This window comes from Mastigoproctus giganteus, chromosome 7 (assembly GCF_048544385.1).
Source record: "Mastigoproctus giganteus isolate SK-2022 chromosome 7, ASM4854438v1, whole genome shotgun sequence".
Classification (NCBI taxonomy): Eukaryota; Metazoa; Arthropoda; class Arachnida; order Uropygi; family Thelyphonidae; genus Mastigoproctus; species Mastigoproctus giganteus.
In genome coordinates, this window is record NC_143581.1 from 20,012,052 (window position 1) to 20,035,082 (window position 23,031).

At 36.6% G+C, this 23,031-nt stretch overlaps 1 protein-coding gene across 2 annotated transcripts in view; it reads left to right on the top strand.

Moving 5' to 3' along the window:
- Positions 1–23,031, top strand: part of LOC150082624 (E3 ubiquitin-protein ligase MARCHF6) — a 218,218-nt gene that overhangs the window by 102,290 nt on the left and 92,897 nt on the right. For both annotated transcript variants that reach the window (XM_090377546.1, XM_090377548.1), the window contains 4 exons: positions 490–541; positions 626–684; positions 8,687–8,911; positions 17,339–17,542. In XM_090377546.1, coding sequence (XP_090233672.1) covers positions 490–541; positions 626–684; positions 8,687–8,911; positions 17,339–17,542 — 540 coding nt within the window. The remainder of the gene's footprint in view (positions 1–489; positions 542–625; positions 685–8,686; positions 8,912–17,338; positions 17,543–23,031) is intronic.

Here is a 23,031-nt window from a genome sequence, read left to right on the forward strand (position 1 = left end):
TGCATGTAGGTAATCTGCCTTTAATTTCTTAAAGAATTACTGATTATTCTCAGACATTTCATGGTACTTCCCTTGCCACTTCTTCAGTAAACTGTAATGTTGTCCTTAATGATGCCATCACTCTTAATGTGCAGTTTACTATGTAAGGCATATTAAACTTTCACTTTTTTTTTGGAATGTAAATTTTCTCTTTGTCTATTTTTAGCTTTCTGCCATCAGCATTACATATCGACTTGGTTAGTATGTAAGGCTGATTGTATCACAAGGATGGCATTACAGGACTTCACTGAAGAAGTGGTATGGAAAGTACCATGGAACATCTGAGAATAATCTAATTCTTTAAGAATTTAAAGACCGATTACACTCCACAGACTTTAATAGTTCAATTATTTCACCAAATTTCCAGTTAATTTCATTTGTTATTCATCCTGTAAGTCATTTGTATCAAAATTACCCATATTAATGTATAGCTTTCTACTTATTTTATAGGAACATGTCTTTTGGGTTGTGTCACTGAATACTCTTTTCATATTAGTATTTGGTAAGTAAACAGTTCTAAATCACAAATTTAGCAATTAAACTTTCACTTTTTTGCAGTGCAAATTTTCTCTTTGTCTATTTTTAGCTTTCTGTCCATACCATATTGGTAACCTTGCAACAGAGGAGCTTGGAATAAAAGACTATGTAAGTGTTAAATTAAAATTTAAACTCTTCTCCTATATTTAGTTTTTATCTCCATATCTTGTATATCAATATCTGCTAAATGTATATTTCATTTTGTCAAAATAAACTTTTGAACTTTTTAAGATCATTTTGAATACTCTACCTATATTTCAGAGACTAGGCAAAGAGAATGTGTAAACAAAAGTGTTCGTATCATTGAATATGTAGGGTGGAGTATGTTGTTTAACTTCATTGCTCTGTTTTCAGCAGAGTTGATGTTTGGGGGAGAGTGGGGGGATAACCTCTCAGATGTAGGAACAGTAGTCTGTGATAAGTTAATTTGAAACTTGTACAGAATTAACTGCTGTTCAGAAGAAAAATAAGTGTTACAAGAAAACCAATTTTTTTTTGTCAAGTGATAGAATTATATAGATACATGTTTGGGTCAAGAAATATTGGATTCAGAAGGCAGTGAAATTATCATTTTATTTATTTATTTATTTTTTTTATGAAAACCCCAACACGAGAGGTATTAGAACCTATAGTACTTAGTACCGTGCTTGGGTTGGAGGTTGAGAAGATGAAAGAAGATATTTGTTGACATTAGACTTGAACTTCTGTAGACTATAATTTTCAGGAAATACATATAAAGGAAGGTTGTTCCAGAAAAAGGCAGTTGAATGAATAAACGAGGAAAATGAAAAGTTGGTTCTGTGAGTTTGAAGTTGAACAGTAAATGGATGTTGACTGGTGACGGTATGTGTTCGGACTGTTTTGAAAGAGAGAGCGAGAAGTATAGAAGCCAATTCAGAAGAACAGTGCCCATGGAAGTATCTGTGGAAAAGGCATGCAGCAGAAAAAGTGTGTCTATGAGACAAAGTGGAGAGACTGTTAGAGAGGAGTCATTAATTAACCTAACTGTCCTCTTCTGAATGGAATCTAGAAGCCTGAGAGAGGTTTGGGGGGCACCGCACCAGATGTGGGAACAATATTCCATGATAGGGGGATTTGCGATTTGTACATAGGGAACAGCTGTTTGGAAGAAAAGTAATGCTGAAAGCGAAAGAGAAAACCAAGTTTTTTTAGATGCAGAGGAAGCAATATTTGTAATGTGCTTGTGCCAAGAGAGATTGGAAGTCAGGGTAATCCCCAAAAGAGATATATCATTTTGCCTAGAAATTGGAGTGTCACCAAAGATAAGCATAGGAGCAGAAGAATCCTCTTTTTTGAGATATAAGACAAGACTGAGTTTTAGAAGGATTGAAAGCAACTAAGTTGTCTTTGCCCCACTTGAGATTGGCATTTAAGGAATTGGTAGCGGATATTCGAGAAGTTGAAGCTGATTGAGTAGGGCAAGGTTTTTCAAAATGGAAAGTGGAATGCAATGTGCTGTCATCGGCAAAACTATGGATAGGATTTCCAGTCAATGAAAGGAGGTCATTAATATACAAGAGGAAAAGAACTGAACCTTGGGTGATACCAGCATTAATGGAGAAGTTAGAAGACAGAGAGCCATCTACCATCACCCTCAGTGAGCGATCAGAGAGAAAACTGGATAACCAATTACAAAAAACAGTTGGCAAACCATAAGATGGAAGCTTGTTTAGAAGACCATTATGCCAAACATGATCGAAAACGTTTGAGATGTCAAGAGCAACTGCTTGTGTTTCACCAAACTTTTCCATTGGATTTGTCCATAAATGGGTAACATAAGCCAGAATATCACCAGTGGATCGACACTGACGGAATCCATTCTGGTGATCGTTGATCAGACGTAAGGTTTCTAGGTAGCTTAAGAGTTGGCAGTTAATTGATTTCTCCATTACTTTAGAAAGAGTAGAAGTAATTGCAATGGGACAATAATTGGATGGGAGGGACTCGTCACCCTTTTTAGGAACTGGCTGGATATGAGCAAATTTTCAAGCAGAAGGAAAAATACCTTTGGAATAAGAAAGTGAAAAAAGGCAGCACAGAACAGGAGCAAAGGTTTTGAGAACAAGGGAGAAATACCATCAGGACTTGGGGCTTTCTTAGTATCAAGATACAGCACCTCCGTAGCCAGGTGGGCAGGAGCAGCAGTGCATAGCACATGCTTGTTGATTAGACCGGGGTTCGAGCCTGTGACCACCAAATACGGAGGATGTGGAAAAGTCAGGAAATGACCACCGCATATCCCCGGAGCAATATGGCCTTAGTTGCTAATGCTCCTAAAAACCAAATAACTAACAAACAAACAGCATCAAGATTCGTCAAAATCCTTCTGAAATCCTTTTGATGGAAGACCACAGGAGGCATTGAATGGAGCGAGTTGGGAATGGTGGGAGATGTTTTACGAAGATCATTAATACATGAGTTGGTAGAAAAATGGGATGCTAGCAGGTCAGCTTTATCCTTGGCTGAAGTGACAACAGAACCATCTGGTTTTGACAGAGGTGGGAGCAGAGATGGGCAAAAGTTGCGGCCAATAGGTTTTGCAAGAGACCAGAATGCTCGTCTACCATTAGGGCAAGAAGCAAGTTTTCTACTCTTAGCCTGTTCAAAATCTAGTTTGGACTGATTAATAACTGCTTTTCAATTGTTGCAAGCTTTGGTGTAGCAGAAAATGAAACTGAACAATTGGAAACAACCCAATTAAGATATGCAACATTCTTCTCTTGAACAGCCTTAGCACATTTATTGGAAAACCAAGATTTAGATAAAGGATGAGATTTTAAAGTGGAGTGTGGAATAAAGGATTCCATTCCTACAAGAATAATTTCACTGACACGATCTGAGCAAACATTGACATCAGAAGTTTTGAAACAGTAGTCCGACCAAGGAAAAGAAAAGAAATCTCACAGGTCATTCCATTTTGCATTCTTGTAATGCCAAACAATACGAGGTTGGGAATAGCCATTAGATAAAGGCTCCTTTGGAGAAGAGACAATCACCTCTGAGGTACCTAAAGGACCACTCACTTCGACCGTGTACTTAAAAGGGTTGTTTGTGAGAAAAAGATCAAGCATGTTGGCTGTATGGTTAGGATTGTTCGGTATTGTTCGGTAAATGAACTTATTGTCTGAAATCTGTATTCCTATATTGTATTACTTGCTTCATCGGTGCAGCATGATGCTGCACTGATGAAAGCACTGATCAAAGAATGTAACATATATGAGTGACCATGTAATGTGCTGCACTGATCAGTGCAGCATGTTACATAGTGACTCATATCTGTTATATTCTTTGGTAACATTGGGTTCATATCTGGAACTTAGTTTCACTGTAACTACATAGTGATTTCCCTAGTGGGTTCATGAAAGGGTGAAATAATTTTTATTAATGTGTTAACTGAAAATCAGAGGGTAAAATGTGGCTCTCAGTTAAAGTAAGGCTTGCAGAACAGTTTAATAAGGCCTGTATTGGTTAATATTATTAATTTTAATCATTAATTTGTTCTTATTTGTTGCACTTTCTGACCGTTTTCATTTTCATAGTATGTGAGCTTAAATCATCCATATTTAATTTTATTGATTATTAAAAATATACAAAGGGTACTAGGAAAGTTTTGCAATATGACGCAACAATGAATCACAGGAAGCTGCTTGTTGCTGCATGTTGAGACATGTTCATACGTGCATAGTAGCCGCCGCGCCAAGTCGATGGGCTCAGTTATTCATTAGTAGTGAGAGTGTAAAGCGCTTGCGATGGCATCGTGGTCACGAAATGAGATAAGGACAGTTTTGCGGTATAATTTCGTGCGTGGTTTAACCATAGACCAGTGCTTAGAAGAAATGACTTTTGCACTAGATGATGATTGTCCACATCGTACAACGATATTCAGGTGGTATAGAGAATTCCAAAGGGGAAATTTCACTCTGGAGGACTCTGAGAGGCCGGGAAGGCCACGAACGTCAGTTACGGAGGAAAACGTTACTGCTGTGAGGAAAATGCTTGACGAAAACAGGCGAGTGACCTACCAACAGATAGAGGATACTTTGGGCCTAAATGCACCAGCAATTCGTTCGATTCTGCAAGATCATTTGCACGTGAAGAAACTTTGTTCTCTCTGGGTGCCGCATCAACTGACTGAAGAGCAGATGACACGACGTGTGACTTGGTGCCGGGAGATGTTAAAAAAGTTTGATAAGGGACAATCTCGGTATGTGAACAACATCGTGACAGGTGACGAGACTTGGCTGTACTATTGCGATCTGCCGACCAAGGCTCAAAACAAAGTTTGGGTCTTTGATGATGACGACACACCCGTAATTGTCAGAAAATCCCGATCTGTAAAGAAGAAAATGATAGCTGTATTTTTCAAATCGAGTGGAATTGTGGAACGTGTCATTTTGAACACGCAGAAGACAGTCACAGCTAAGTGGTATACTGAATAATGCCTGCCTAAAGTCATTGGATCTATGAAGAACCTGCGGCCAAAGTCAAGGATGGACACCTGGTACCTCCATCACGAAAATGCTCCAGCTCACCGCGCCAAAGCCTGCACCGAATATTTGACCACGAGAGGACTGAAACTTCTCGAGCACCCTCCCTACAGGCCAGACCTTGCTCCCTGCGACTTTGCACTGTTCCGGCATGTGAAAATGAAGCTAAAAGGGAGGCGGTTTTCCAGTGATGAGGGCCTTCTACGGGCTTGGGACAACGAGTGTGCTTTACTCCCTAGTGAAACTTGGCAGAAATGGTTTAAAGATTGGTTTCGGAGGATGGAGAGGTGTATTGAATATAGAGGAAATTACTTTGAAAAAATTAAATAAACAAAGCTGTATTGCAAAACTTTCCTAGTACCCTTTGTAGTTTATATGTATATCCAAAGAATCTTCAAAATAATTATTTAAACTGTGGAATTTTCTTCATGAGTCACTCCGCTTGTAGTAACTTCATTATCTTTATAACTAACCCGCCAGAGTAAAAATAACCTTCCCCTGGTTGACAGTTTTGCAAGATGCCAATAAAAAAATTTTCATGTTACCCCATTTTTCCTTTTGGGCCTGGTCATTGATACAGACTGTTTTCAGGAAAGTGCAGTAAAGAATAAACTGTTTTTCCTCAGTAATTAATCAAATAAAAACACTGCTTTTGGCCATCTGATTCACACAGCGAACCTTAAAAATTTAACTTATATTTAATGTAAAAATTCATTCCAGTTTAGCATTGACTATAATAAATAAAAATAGTGACAAACTATTATTTGAGAAAGATAAGTCCTTTTCACTTAATTTTTTTATAAACTTTTTTTTTTATAGTAATTGAAAGCTTTCCATAATAAAAAATCTTAAGAAAGAAATGCACTTAATCTTAAGAAATGCACTTTATGAAGTGAAATTATATCTATAATATAATCATTGTGACTCACGATGATTATTAGCATTAGCATTAGCATTAGTAGAGGCATTTGATGCAAGAAAGCAAGCTTATGCAGCATCAGCCAAAAAAAAAAAAAAAAAAACCCACTTCCACTTCACCCCTCTGTTCGTTCAAAATACCTGTCCAGCTGAGCCTTAAACTTATTTAGGCTATCAACCTCCACCACAAGGGATGGAAATCTGTTCCACCAACCAACCACCCGCTGGCTAAAGGCAAATTTCCGCACGTCTATCCTACATCTGTCTTTCCTCAATTTGAATTTATGCCCTCTCAGCTGATTTTTCTGAGCTAGTGGAAGAATCCCATCAGCATTGAGCATGCTTAAACCATTCAAGGCTTTATACACCTCTATCAGATCACCTCGCTGGTGCCTAGTTTCCAGACACTGTAATTTGCAAAACTTAAGCCTTTCTTTGTAAGAGCACCCCTTTGTTCCATTCACTAATCTTGTTGCCCTTCTCTGTACTCGTTCCAGCAGCTCTACATCCTTCTTGAAATGAGGCCTCCAGACCTGTATACAGTACTCTAGGTGTGGCCTGACCATCGCCTTATACAATGGAATAATCACCTCCTTATCCCTGCTGGAAAAATTCCTGTATATCATTGACAATACTCCATGAGCTACTCTTGCAGCCCGTCTGCACTGCTCAGAGAACTTCATATCTGCCTGCACAACCACCCCCAAGTCCCTTTCATTCTCTACCACTGTCAGCGTAGTACCACAGAGTTGATACGTTGCTCTGGGGTTGCTGTTTCCCATGTGTAGTACTTTACATTTGTCAATGTTAAACTTCATTTGCCACCTCTCAGCCCATCTGCTCAACCTTTCCAGATCCTGTTGCAGCAGCATAGTGTCAGTAGTGTCCTTGACAACCCTGCCAACCTTTGTATCGTCTGCAAACTTGGACATTAAGCCCGATATACCATCATCAATATCATTTATAAATACAGAAAACAATAATGGACCCAACACTGAGCCCTGAGGGACTCCACTAATAACATCAGTCCACGATGAGCAGTGTCCATTGATTACCACTCTCTGTCTTCTCCCCCTCAACCACCCCTTTATCCATAGCAGCAATTTGCCTCCAATGTCACACTGCTCCAATTTGTGTAGCAGTCTTCCATGTGCAACAGTATCAAAAGCCTTTCTAAGATCCAAGTATATAATATCAAAGTTATTCCCTGCATCCAGTTCTTTTGTGACTGCATCATAGTATCCAATCAAGTTGGTCAGGCAAGACTTCCCCTTAACAAAACCATGCTGTGTCTGAGCTATAACTGAAGTCTTGTCTAAATGATCCTGCAGTGCTTCTTTAACCAGTGCCTCCATTAATTTTCCTGGAACAGAAGTTAAGCTCACAGGTCTATAATTACTTGTGTCAGCCTTTGATCCTCCTTTGTGAATTGGGGTCACATTTGCACATTTCCAGTCTATGGGTACCTCCCCTGAGTCCAAGGAAGCTCTCATAATTATGGCTAAGGGTTTGCTTACTTCCTTTGCTGCCTCCTTTAATATAACCGGATAGATCCCATCCACCCCGGGTGCCTTTCTTGTGTTTATCTTCAACAGTTTCTCCTCCACTTTACTCCCAGTTATTTCAAGATTCTGTAGCTTACTGCTAGAGTTGAATACACCTCTGGCATTCCCCTCGCTGAATAACTCCTCATGTGTGAATGTCGATGCAAAATATTCATTTAGTTTGTTAGCTACCTGACCAGGATCATCAACACTTGACCCATCAATATCAAGTGGACCAATCTGATTCATCCCCTTCCTTCTAGAGTTTACATAAGTAAAGAACTCTTTGCTGTTTTTCTTTGCATCCCTTGCCAAGGATTTCTCGTAATGTGCCTTCGCCTGCCTAACCTCCTTTGTAACTTGGTTGCATATCAACTTGTATCTATCATAGGCTTCTGTGTCATGTGTTAATTTGTATATATCCCATGCATTTTTCTTCTCTGCCATATGCCTCATTAGTTCATCTGACATCCATTTAGGCCTAAACCTTGAACAATATTTCTTAGTTGGTATGTAAAGCCTAATAGCTTCCAAGATAAGTTCTTTGAATGCTTCCCATTTTGAATTTGCTGTTGGTAACATCATCAGTTGGTCCCACTGTATAGAATTTAAATACTGTCTCAGTCCATCGTAGTCGCCTTTACGGAAGCAATAACCCTTCCCTTTACCCCTAATGGTAGTTACCTCTTTGAGTAAATCCCACTTCAGCACACTGTGATCACTGCCACCTAGTGGTTCATTTATCTGCAGATTCTTAATGCATGAAGAATCACTGCTGATAATCAAATCAAGAGTATTACTCCCTCTAGTTGCCTCCCGAACATGCTGATGTTCGGGAGGCAACTCACTGATTATATTATAGATATAATCAGTGAGTCACATTGATGATAGCTTCTCTTTCAAAATGCCTGAAATGGTACATTTAATAAAAGCAAATAGGCCTCCAGTGGAGGAAGGGGACTTCTCTATAAATATGATTTTTAAATCAGGTGGTTTAATGAGCAGGTGTGATTTCATTTTAAAAAAAAGGTTTGCCCTTATTTTATTTGCTAATTTATATTGACATAATATACTCTAATATATACACTTCATATTATTTTTGAACACTCAATTAATTTGCTGTAATAATTATCTTTTCAGGTAGTTGCATCACAGTTTGAAGGATTAATAACAACTTTATTTGGTTATGGAATTATCGGCATTGGTCTTGTATTCTTTCATGCCCTGGCATCACTAATAAGATTTAAGAAAACTAAGAGACTTTTGGGGTTGTGTTATGTTGTTGTCAAAGTATCACTTCTCTCTGTTGTTGAAATTGGAGTTTTTCCTCTAGGATGTGGCTGGTGGTTAGACATTTGCTCACTTGTAAGTTTTTATATATATTTGTTTCAATCAGTCACCCATTTATCAGAAAAGATAAATGAGTTTTTATATAAGTTGAATTTCCCAAATCCAATGAACCACCCAAAAGTCAGTAAATTTGGTTCTCTCCTAGGCCAGTTGCCCTAAGGAGAGTGTCAGAATTGATTATGCATGTTAATTTCATTAAAATGTGTGTATGTATGAGAGAGAGAGGGGGAGAGAAAATCAGAAATTGCATGTTATATTAATCATAGCAGAAACATGCAGTTCGTTTTATGTTTCATTTGTCAAAATCCATGAGGATGTAAGTAAATGTATTACAAAACAGGGCAAATATTATGTTGAGATACAGTGCAGGCTAATGAAAATAATTGCTTTTATATATTATTAGTTAATTAGTAATTAATTTGTAACAAGATAATTATTTAATTTTCAATTCTGTTAATTACGGAAAAAGAAAAAATTCAGCTGACTTAAGAGGAAAAATGGAACACACTGCTTGTATCATCTCTTTTTTTTCTTTTTCCTGTTTTTTTTCTGTATTGTGTACGACTGTATGATATAATGATTTTCCATGCATTTGATATTACATTTTTTCTCAATGTAGAATACACTTGTATAGAACAGACCTGAGTATAAGGTATTACTTGAGGGGCATGATGCTTAGGTAAACTGTGTCATTTGAAGATAATAAAGCACTCGGAACCTATGTTGGTATTATGGTTATTTCCAAATTGGAAATATGTACATAATGGGGTCAAATGTTTTGTGGTATTTTCTTACTTTTACAGCTGTAAGTGTAAATGCTACAGCTGGTAAATGTTTACATATTATTATTTACTGTAAAAAATTAACCTTAAAACAAAATTCTTCAAATTAGAGCTAAGTTTGACTTACTAAAACTTTTTATTTTACTATACAACTTTACGAATTCCATAATAATAACCCTTAGTTACTGTCTTTGCAGCCACTGAAGAAGTGGTGAGAAAATACTAAAGACATTTGACCCCATTATGTATATAGTTCCAATTCAGAAATAAATATAATAATACCAATGTAGGTTTTGCGTGCTTTATTATCTTCTGACCTGAGTATATTTGTACGATGAATTACTCTATAGAAATATAGTATTTTTTGGTGAGTGAGAGAGAGAGAGAGAGAGACTATGAAGTGTGAAAACCTGAAATGTGGCAAAGATTAGGTCCAGTGGTTCCAGATTTGGGAAGTTAAACTGTATGAGATAAAATATTGAATTTAGCTTTTAAAGAAAAGCAGAGATAAATGCGTCTTATAGCTGTAACCAAAATAATACTTGAAAATTATATTAAGCCTTTTACAACTATTTTATGTGCTGGTGTAGAAAATTTGCTCTAACAACTTAGCTAATTATAATTCAAGTCTGCAAGGAAAAGTAATTTATCAAATTTGTTACTGTTCAAGCATCATATTCTCAAAATTATTAGTTTGATTAGCACATGCTTATACTGTAAATGAACTTGTGAGTTATAATAAAAAGTTGAAGAGTATATCATCTTGTTTATGTTGTCCAGAGTATTATAATTATTGGATTTTGAATTAATGTTTTTGAACATCATTCTGCAAGTCACTGTGCCTTGGCTAATTCCCATTACTTTTGCTAGTCTTATCTAGTTTTGTTGCCATTTGATTCAGTCAGAAAAAACTTATCAGCTGAAACTTAGAAAAGTATTCATCACAAATTGTTCATCCATATTTACCTTTGCTGAGACATTTGCTAAATACAACAGGCCAGTAGCTGCTATCTACTACATTACTAGCATTAAAGAAACCAAGCAAAAACACTTTATTTTCATAATACTTAATTTTACTTTAATTTCATAAATATAAAATACCTCGTAATCACAGAATATCCTGCCCTAGTAAGCTTATAAAATTTCGCTTCATTATCAACTCATACAGAACTACAGTCGGTCCTCGTATAACACGTGTTTACATTACACGAATTCGATCATACACGATTTATAAATAGGGGAATGTTATTTTATATAACACGAACCGAATTCGCTTATGCACGATTCGCCTTTGTGTTTACAAGAAATGGCAGTTGAACGCGGAATCACCCCAACCGAACGCAACACAATAGGAATGAAGAAGATTCTGAAAATGTATTTATGTGTTTTATATCAGTGAAGGGGAAACACATTTCACCATAATAACGTAAAAACCCACACAATTCCAGCTATCGATAATTTGCAATTAGATCGAGTTTACGACCAGTTTATAACAGATTCCACTAGCAGAAACGCAACTGAAAATTGTTTTTGTTGTTTTATGGTAGTAACCCCTAGAAATGTGCTTTAGTAAAATGTGAGGTGTTAACAGTGTATCTCGGCCTTTACGGTGTTGTTTATTCAGTTGCTACACGTGCGCAGCTTTGTTTGTGTATTAAGCGTGCCTCCTCGTTTTGTAATTGTGCTTTAAAAATGAGTAAAATACTTAAAAGGTGTGAAAAGGAAGCGTCCTGGCGAAGACACTGCAGACAGAGAGAAAAAAAAAAAAGCAATATCGATAAACAGAGGCGGACTGGGTCAAAAATTCTTACCCGGGAAAATTTATAGTGGCCTCATACTACGGTTTATGGCCAAAATCACACCGGCCTCTGGCCCACCGGGATTTCCCGGATAAGGCTTATGGCCAGTCCGCCTCTGTCGATAGAGAAAAAATATGAAATTGTGAAACGCTTTGAGCGAAATGAAAGACCAGGTGGTATTGCACGTGCTACAGACCTAAATGAGGCAACGCCGAGAATTACAAAGAATGCGGAGAAAATAAAAACAACTTTCATAGCGGGAACAACTCAAAGTGTAATTAAAATCCATTAGATTAAGACACAAGAATTGGAAGAGATGGAACGGCTGTCTTTTCTATCTGTTTTTCGATTTTCTATCTGTTTGGATAGAAAATCAAACAAGTTTGCTTACGATAGAAGCAAAAGCATTAGCAATATTTTATTACGTAATAGTCGTAATAAAAGACGTAAGCATTTTATTACGACTTATGTATTATAATTTTATTACGACTATTTTATTTAATATAATAAATTTTTTACGAATAAAATACGTATTTTATTCGTAAAAAATACTTTTTAGTATTAAAAAATACTAAAAATACTTTATTATAATATAATAAATAATAAAAAAATATTTTTTATTATTTATTATATTATAATAAAAAATATATTATTTTTTATTACGTATTTTAATCGTTATAAAATACTTACGTATTTCATAACGATTAAAATTACCCGATTATTTATTGTGTTTGGTAATGTTTTGGTTCCAAATGTGTGTTCAATCTTGGGTGGTCGGCACCTAACCCCACTTTTCCCATAGGGCCTGTTGTTTATATTGCACGATTTTGCATTGCACGAGGGTTTCTAGGAACACAACTATCGTGCTATACGAGGACAGACTATACAACTAACTGTTTTCTCAACGCCCTTCTTAATTCCATTCTCAACTCATATATTGATAATTTATAATTGAACCGGTTGCATGCATGTATTAAAATAATTCTTAGCGTGTCAATTTCATGTACAAAATTTTGTGAATTTAAGATTTGGGTTTCCTGCTCATTCTGCACACACACACACACGTGCCGTCTTTACAATTTATACATAAAATCCATGGAAACCATGGATTTTATGTATTTTTTGTCAATAAAAGCATATATTTGTCTTATATGCTTTTATTGACAAACTAAATTTTTTATGAATTTCATTCACATTGTGTTAATTTTTTAATACATGCTATGTTATGCATGTTAATAGCTATCTGCTATAGAAATTTATCAACATAGGCTTCTACGTGGTCACAATTGGATTGTTCATATTTTGCGCAGAGTCATATCTGGAATAAGAGTTTCAACAGTTATATTTTTGCACTAGTGAGAAACTAAGTTATAGTTGTTATTGCCTCTAGCTTTATTTATTTCAAATACAAACAGTAATGGGCAACAAGAATAAGAAACATTAACCACTTTTGTGACTTGCCCACATATGCTGTAAGTGGGCATGTTGATTAAAAATTGATTTGCTTGCGTATGGTACCTGCACCAAGTGTTCCAGTGTCTCGGGTTGTTTTTTTTTTTTTTTTTGACAGATATTTGCTAAACTATTGTAGCATTATATAATTTGCTCGTAAGGACAGTTCTTTTTTGTTTTTTTTTTCCTATATTCATAATTTGGCTACTGTATACCAAATGACTCCTTTCAAATGAGGTGGTTGAAGGACATGGTTATATATGCAGGAACAAATAATCTGATTAAAATATACACTGCACTGCCTTGTAATAACATTACATTTAAACGCAGAAAAAACCTTAAACAAATCCTTATCCTCCCCTTGCCCCACCTAATGAAAGCTATTTACAACTTGTTTACACTTGGCTGTAATTGTGGGAAATATTATGTAGCACAAACACTTGGGAAATTGCAAAAAAGAATCGATGCACACCTTCATCTGAAATGAGGAAACCTAGTCCAAAGTGACATAGCATTCCATTCTGGTATCAGAAGGCATGCTTTCAAACCTCTGCCCTTAAGTTCTTAAACATCACTTGCCAACAAAAAAAAAAAGAAGGGACTTCCTAGAAACATTCTACTTATGGAAAAACTTAATAGAAATATAGGTAGAATTAATAACACCCAGTCCTGAATAGCACTTATCAACTAAGTGTCAACAAGAACTGATAACAGACAGAAACAGTACAGCCATCAGAATAACTCACAAAATAACCACAACCCCCAAGTTAGCCATCAAACCTCCAATTTGATTACACATACAGCAGTAGTTCACAAGAGCCACTTCCCCATCCCTGCGGCATTCAGGATGGCTAATAGCGAAGAGAAACCTTACACCAATAAAGAGGGCACAAACTGACCACCTGACCTTTTTCTCTGTTCAGGTGGTCAGTTTGTGCCATGATACTTTAACACAATTATGTCGTAATTGTGTCATTGCATCATGGTGGGAGGACTGTATGTAATATTTATTCTGGACTGTACACATCAGCACATCTTTTCTGCAATCATCCTTCCTTGGTTTGAATTGTGCTTCCCTCTTGTCTGAGCAAGAGGAACGATTCCATCAGCATTGAGCTTACACAATACTTCAAAGCCTTAAACACCTCAATCAGACCTCACAGATTCTACTGGTCTCCAGATTCTACAATTTGAAGAATTGAAGCCTTTCCTGGTAAGAGTACTATTTTATTCCTCTCACTAATCTTGTTCTCTGTACCATTCCAACATCCTTCCTAAAATGAGGCTTCCAGATCTGTATGCAGTACTGAAGATGTGACCTAACCATTGCCTTATACAATGAAATAATCACCTCCTTGTCTCTACTGGAAATATATCATTGACAAAATTGCTGTCCTTGCAGCTTAAAAAATCCTGTCTGCACTGTTCAGAGAACTTCATATCTGACTACAAAATTATCCCCAGGTTTTTTTCATTCTCCACTACCTTGAGTGTGGTACCACACAGTTGGTACATTAATCTGAGATTGTTGCTACCCATGTGCAGTACCTTACATTTGTCAATGTTGTAAGTTGTGAATAACAGCAATTTACAAATGGAAATTTTTCAGAAGATGATGACAAATTTTAATACAACTAGACAATTTTGTATTGTAAATCAAGTATTGTAAATTTTGTTTCAGTTTGACTAAAAAATATGTTTTGAAAGGATGAATGGATTAGAAGGATAGAATGATTAGTAAGTTATACTGGGGAAAAGGACTGAGAGCATCCTGGACTCGGGGGAAATCCTCCACGGATTGGAGATGTGCAAATGTATCCCTAATTCACAAAAGGAGATCAAAGGGTGACACAAGAAATTGCAGACCTGTTAGTTTAACTTCTGTTCCGGGGAAAATAATGGAGTCACTGGTTAAAGAAGCATTGCAGCATCATCTAGATAATACTGCAGTAGTAGTTCAGACACAGCATGGGTTTGTTAAGGGGAAGTCTTGTCTGACCAGTGTGATTGGATACTACGATGTGATTAAATGGAAGTGGTGCAAAAAATAATTTTGATATCACATACTTGGATTTCAGGAACACTTTTGATACTGTTGTGCATGGAAGACTACTGTACAAATTGGAGCAGTATGGTATTAAAGGAAAGTTGAGTGGGAGAAGGCAGAGAGTAGTAATCAATGGATGCTGCTCTTCGTGGACTAATGTTATTAGCGGAATCCCCCAGGGTTTGGCGTAGGGCCCACTATTGTTTTATATATTTATCAGTGATACTAATGAAGGATATCAGGCTTAATGTCCAAGTATGCAGATTATACAAAGCTTGGCAGGGTTGTTAATGAAAGTAATGCCAGTGTGCTACTGCAACAGGATCTAGAAAAGTTGGTCAGATGGACTGAGAAGTTGCAGCTGAAAAATGAAAAAGACTTGAGAGTAATTGTGCAGTCAGATATGAAGTTTTCTGAGTAGTGCAGACAGGCTGCAAGAGCAGGCCATGGGGTATTGCCAATGATATACAGGAATTTTGCTAGTATAGAAAAGGAGGTGGATATCCCTTTATATAAGGCAATAGTCTGGCCACACCTTGAGTACTGTGTACAGATTGCGGCATCTGGAGCCTAGATACACATGAGGTGATCTGATTGAGGTGTATAAGGCCTTGAATGGGTTGAGTAGGCTCGATTCTGATGGGATCCTTCCTCTTGCTCAGATTATGAACCTGAGGGGGGCATAAATTCAAATTGAGGAAAGACAGTTGTAGAATAGATGAGATGTGCAGAAATTTGCCTTTAGCCAGCAGGTAGATTGCTGGAACAAACTTCCGTCTGTTGTTGTGGAAGTTGATAGCTTAAATATATTCAAGGAAGAAAGAGCTGGACAAACTTTTAGATGGAATGTAAGTGTAAAATGGTTTTTTTTTTTTTTTTTTTGCCTAATGCTACATGAGCTTGCTTTCCTGTATCACATGCCTCTACTACTACAAATGTAATAGGATTAATATAAGGATGATACCAAAATGGTAGAGATTTTATTATATATGTGAAAAAAATGGTAAAGAAAACATTTAGGAATTACGGGAAAAAATGTTTGGGGGCAGACAAAAGTTATTGAGAGTTAGATTTGCAGATAATATTGCATAGTTGAAAATATTCTAAGTTACACATTTAAATTGGGGAATGGTATTAACATTGAAATGACCAAATTATGCATGGAGGTTGACTTTTTCTTGTTTCTGCCAAAAAAAAATCAAATCACTTTTTTTTTTTTTTCATCAAAAAGTGACCCACTTCTACGTTCAAGTGTACCAAATTATGACTTGAATATTAAGATTGAGGAGGGAGAGTAGAATGAGTGTGAATGTAGGTATATAACAAGTTTAATTTATTTACTGAAAATAGCAGTAATTAATAAAGAACAGCAATTAATAAAGATATCTTCTGAGAAGAGAAGAAGAAGAAGAATACTGTGTGGGAGTTTAGAAATTGGTTAACAGAAAAAGCTCAGAAAGGCATCATCTGTGGAGTGTGGTACTTTATGAAGCAGAGACATAGATATAGTAAAGGGAGAGGTTGGTAAATTCCATAAATTTAGTTTTAAGAAGGGCTGGTGAGAAGACTTTGAGGGTAAGGTAAGAGGCCCAGAGGGAAAGCATTGATAGATGAATTGAGAGGAGATGGTGGGTGTAAGGAGATTAAGACCAAGGAAAGGGGTATGTGGAAAAATGGATACTAAGGTCTACTGTATGTGATGGACCTGCCTTTTGCAATACTAATGGTGATGATACGATTTATGTTATGTTATGATATCTTTTCACTAGTTCAGTATTGTCTCTTCCTTCATATTGTGAGTCAGTATAATATTTCTGATTTTTGTGTTGTATTTTTCATATTTAACCTTTTTAATTAAACTCTCTACATCAGTGTTCAGCAAGCTTACACGGGTGGTGTGCCATGCCTAGTTTACAGGTGTATGAAGTTTCTGGTGCCAGCTGTGAACTGTTGAAATTAGAGGTCTATATGTATGGACACTACCTAATGTTTGGTTGCAAAACTTGAGTCACATAGAGTGTGAGGATTTTGAAATGCACTTTTGAGATTTCACTTTGATATTCAGTTAGACAAGGGGCACAACCTAGCTGTCTCTGTTATGACTTGTTTCCTGGCAGTAACTTGTTGGGATGATTAAATGAAATTGCCTTAGTCTTATCATAGTGAACCCTGATGCTGCCTTTGGTTAGTGCTATAGGTTACCACTGTCCTAATTTGTGATTCATTCTATTCCTTCCATGATTTATAAATAGGACCTACATCCAAACCAACTTGTAGCTAAATAAATAAATAATTTCACTATCTTAATCATGCTTATCGACATTTATTTCTTCATAGAATTTGAACTTATGAAATCTTTCAGATGATGCTGGATGCAACATTACAAGATAGAGAGACTAGTTTTAAGCTTGCTCCTGGGACATCAATGTTCATCCATTGGCTTGTTGGGATGGTATATGTATTTTATTTTGCTTCTTTCATTTTACTGTTGCGAGAGGTTCTTCGACCAGGTGTTTTGTGGTTTCTTCGTAATCTGAACGATCCTGATTTTAATCCTATTCAAGAGGTAAGTAAAATTTCAGTTATTAAAATAAAATTGTTTTAATTGTAATAATCTGTATCACAAGAAAATGGAGTAGAAATAACAATAATTAATTATATCCTCTAACATTTCATGCAATGCAAACTCAAATCAGTCCATTTCCAGATTTTGGAATAATCTGTCAATTCTTGCTTTATAAAGAATTTGCCATTGCATGGCTTAATTAATGTGCTACTCTATATTAATTTTTCCTATAATATATACTGTACTCTGTAAATATATATGGGCGCCTCCGTAGCCAGGTGGAAAGGAGCAGCAGTGCGTAGCACACGCTTCTTGATTAGACCGGGGTTCGAGTCCGTGACCACCAAATACGGAGAATGCGGAAAGGTCAGGGAATGACCACTGCATATCCCCGGAGCAATATGGCCTTAGTTGCTAATGCTCCTAAAAACCAAATAACAACAACTGTAAATGTATAGTTAACCATGTAGGTGTGTTCCAGAACTTTAGTTCTTCATAAGAAACTTCATTATCAGAGGTAGAAATACAATAGCAAGAATATGGATATGGTCCAAACACCTGAAAAAAAATAGCCATACCTTGTTCAAAAGAAATTTATTTGAAATGAAAATTGCATATCATATTAAGAAATACAGTATAAAAGAAAAATTTTCAAAAGTCAAGTAAAACAGTAAACCCAAAATCTGTTACAAAAAAGAACACTGAACCACACTATTGCTCACTTGAAGACTTCTTCTAAAATGCATCTAGAGTTGACTGCCTTTACTTTTTTCTTATGATAATGTAGCACCTTGCTATAACAATTTAAAGCATTTAAAATGAATCTCTTCACTATGCAGCTTTGGCCAAAATCAGGATCATTTTCTGATACAACATCTAAGGCGTGAGTCACTTCGTTTAAAAAGACAAGATCTCTGTGTTAACATCCTCTGTGGGGGATCCTCTTCATTATTTTCTGAACAGTTTACTTGTTGCTCTATTAACTCTTGGAGTTCCTTGTTCATTAGTGTCTCACTGTAGCTCATTCAGTAAATCCTGAATGTCAGCTACATTGACTCCTTCAAAGTCTATTGCCTGTGCCATTTGAACAACTTCTGCACTAATTGTAAAAATTCCACATTCTTCTCCATTACATTCTTTAACAACATTGGACCACACTTGTTGCCAAACACTATTAAAATGCTTCTTTGATATTGCTGACCGCTTTCACAAAGTTTAATTTTTTCAGATGTTTGGTCAACTGTTGTTGACCATCATTAGCCTCAAGCAATTGACTAAATGTGCATCTCAGATAGTAGGCTTTAATGGCTGCCGTAATGCCCTGGTTGATTGGTTGCAGCAGTGAAGTTGTGTTTTGTGGGAGAAATATCACTTCAACAGGAATACATATTAACTCTTGGAGTTCCTTGTTCATTAGTGTCTCACCATTGAAGGTGACTCCTTCAAAGTCTATTGCCTGTGCCATTTGTACAACTTCTGCACTAATTGTAAGAATTCCACATTCTTCTCCATTACATTCTTTAACAACATTGGACCGCACTTGTTGCCAAACACTATTAAAATGCTTCTTTGATATTGCTGACTTTCACAAAGTTTAATTTTTTCAGAAGTGTTTGGTCAACTGTTGTTGACCATCATTAGCCTCAAGCAATTGACTAAATGTGCATCTCAGATAGTAGGCTTTAAAGGCTGCCATAATGCCCTGATTGATTGGTTGCAGCAGTGAAGTTGTGTTTTGTGGGAGAAATATCACTTCAACAGGAATACATGTTTGAGGTGAGCCAAGATTTGAAGGATGGCTTGGAGCATTGTCCAGTAGCAAAAGTGCCTTGGGTTCAAAATTATTTCATTCACAGTAATGTTGGATAGCAGAACAAAAATAGTTGACAAACCAATTGGTAAACAAGTCCGTTGTTACCTTTTTTATTCAATTTCCATATTACTGGCAAATTATATGTGGACAATCCCTTCATTAGCTCAAGGCCTTTCAGGATGTTAACAAACATTGGTTTTAGCTTCATACCATAAGATGCATTTGTGCCCATCAGCAGTGTTAATTGGTCTTTGGCTGCTTTAAATGCAGAAGCTATTTTCTCATCTTGGAAAATGAAAGTTTTAGAACGCAAGCATTTCCAGAATTGCCTGCTTTCATCTACATTGAATACCAAATTCGGCAAATATCTTCTTTGCTCCACTACTGCTTGCAGTTATTCAGGAAATTCTGCTGCTGCCTGGATGTTAGCACTTGGGGGTCTCTCAACTTAATGCTATGAATTATTGCACATTTTTTGAATTTCTCAAAGCATCCATGAGACACCACAAAAGTCTCGGTGGTTTCTTCAGCTTATTGGGCTTTAAATGGTTTAAATAAGTTTAATGCTCTGTGTTGAATTGCCTCCTGGGTGAGTGGCATATGATGCTACCTAAACACTTAACATTTTTTCTATGTTCTCTATGATGCTGCTATGTGTGCGTGTTAATTTAGACACAGTAAGGCCACTATAATTTTTCACAGAATCCTTAACTTTATTAGCTTGACTTAAAATTGTTTTTAAAGTTGGTTGTGCCAACCCCAATGATTGTGCTTTTCTTTTCTACAACTTCTATCTTCATAATCTGCATTTTAATTTCTAAACATATTGCTTTACATTTTCTTGACATACTGGGAATTTAATATTTTATTAAGAATATTGTACATACGTAATATATGTACATACAATACACACAATATCAATGTGTGAATTGATATTGTATTGATAAACTCACTGCATGCTCCACGTGGCATGCAGTGAGTTTATGTACATCAAAAATCCCCATTACAGACTTGCACGTGACCATCATTAGCCTCAAGAAATTGACTATGGCCATAGCAATTGACCATAGAAAGGGGATGAATCTGATTGGTCCACTCGATATCGATGGTTTGACTATTGATGATCCTGCTCAGATAGCAAACAAACTGAATGAGTATTTTGCATCTACATTCACACGTGAAGAGTTATTAAGGTTTGAAAATGGCAGGTTATCAAATTGTAGCAGAGTGCTTAATGATTTTGTAATAACTGAGAGAAAAGTGAAGGAGAAATTGTTGAAGTTAAACATAAGAAAGGCACCTGGGGTGGATGGGATCTATCCAGTTATATTAAAGGAGGTGGCAAAGCAACTAAGCAAACCCGTAGTCATAATTATGAGAGATCTTTGGACTCAGGGAAGATCCCCACGGACTGGAGATGTACAAATGTATCCCCAATTCACAAAGGGGGATCGAAGGGTGACACGAGTAATTACAGACCAGTTAGTTTAACTTCTGTTCCGGGTAAAATAATGTAGTCACTGGTTAAAGATGCATTGCAGGATCATCTAGACAAAACTGTAGCAATAATTCAGACACAGTATGGGTTTGTTAAGGGTCTTGTCTTGTCTGACAAATTTGATAGGATATTATGATGTGGTTACAAAGGAACTGGATGCAAAAAATAATTCTGATATCATATATTTGGATTTCAGGAAAGCTTTTGACACTGTTGCACATGGAAGACTATTGTACAAAGTGGAGCAGAATGGTATTAAGGGTAAGTTGCTACAATGGATAAAAGGATGGTTGAGTGGGAGAAGACAGAGGGTGGTAATCAATGGATGCTGCTCTTCGTGGACTAATGTTATTAGTGGAGTCCCACAGGGTTCGGTGTTGGGTCCACTGTTGTTTTGTATATTTATCATGATATTGATGAAGGTATATCAGGCTTAGTGTCAAAGTTTGCAGATGATACAAAGGTTGGCAGGGTTGTTAATGACAGTAATGGCAGTGTGCTACTGCAACAGGATCTAGAAGATTTGGGCAGATGGGCTGAGAAGTGGCAATTGAAGTTTAACCTTGACAAATGCAAAGTACTACATATGGGTAGAAGTAACCCTAGAGAAACATACCAACTGTGTGGTACTATTCTTAAGGTGGTAGAAAATGAAAAAGATCTGGGAGTAATTGTGCAGTCAGATATGAAGTTTTCTGAGCAATGCAGACAGGCTGCCAGAGCAGGTCATGGGGTTTTCTCAATGATACAGTCGGTCCTCGTATAACATGTGTTTACATTACACAAATTCGATCATACACGATTTATAAATAGGGGAACGTTATCTTATATAACACGAACCGAATTCGCTTATGCACGATTCGCCTTTGTGTTTACAAGAAATGGCAGTTGAACGCGGAATCACCCCAACCGAACGCAACACGATAGGAATGAAGAAGATTCTGAAAATGTATTTATGTGTTTTATATCAGTGAAGGGGAAACACATTTCACCATAATAACGTAAAAACCAACACAATTCCAGCTATCGATATAATCGCAAATGCAATTAGATGGAGTTTACTACCAGTTTATAACAGATTCCACTAGCAGAAACGAAACTGGAAATTGTTTTTATTGTTTTATGGTAGTAACCCCCAGAAATATCTGCTTTAGTAAAATGTGGGGTGTTAATAGTGTATCTTGGCCTTTACGGTGTTGTTTATTCAGTTGCTATACGCGCGAAGCTTTGTTTATGTGTAATAAGCGTGCCTCCTCGTTTTGTAATTGCGCTTTATTCCCTAAAAATTAGTAAAATACTTAAAAGGTGCGAAAAGGAATTGTTATTTGTTATTTGGTTGTTTTAGGAACATTAGCAACTAAGGCCATATTGCTCTTGGATATGCGGTGGTCATTCCCTGGCCTTTCCGCATCCTCCGTATTTGGTGGTGACGGGCTGGAACCCCGGTTTAATCAAGAAGCGTGTGCTACGCACTGCTGCTCCTTCCCACCTGGCTACGGAGGCGCCTATGTGCGAAAAGGAAGCGTCCTGGCGAAGACACTGCAGATTCAGAGAGAGAGAGAAAAAAAAAAGCAATATCGATAAACAGAGGCAGACTGGGTCAAAAATTCTTACCCGGGAAAATTTATAGTGGCCTCATACTACGGTTTATGGCCAAAATCACACCGGCCTCCAGCCCACCGGGGTGTCCCGGGTAAGGCTTATGGCCAGTCCGCCTCTGTCGATAGAGAAAAAAATATGAAATTGTGAAACGCTTTGAGCGAAATGAAAGACCATGTGATATTGCACGTGCTACAGACCTAAATGAGGCAACGCCGAGAATTACAAAGAATGCGGAGAAAATAAAAACAACTTTCATAGCGGGAACAACTCAAAGTGTAATTAAAATCCATTAGATTAAGACACAAAGAATTGGAAGAGATGGAATGGCTGTCATCTGTTTGGATAGAAAATCAAACAAAAAACAAGTTTGCTTACGATAGAAGCAAAAGCATTAGCAATATTTTATTACGTAATAGTCGTAATAAAATACGTAAGCATTTTATTACGACTATTTTATTTAATATAATAAATTTTTTACGAATAATGTACTTATTTTATTCGTAAAAAATACTTTTTTAGTATTAAAAAATACTAAAAACACTTTGTTATAATATAAAAAATATTTATTTTTTATTA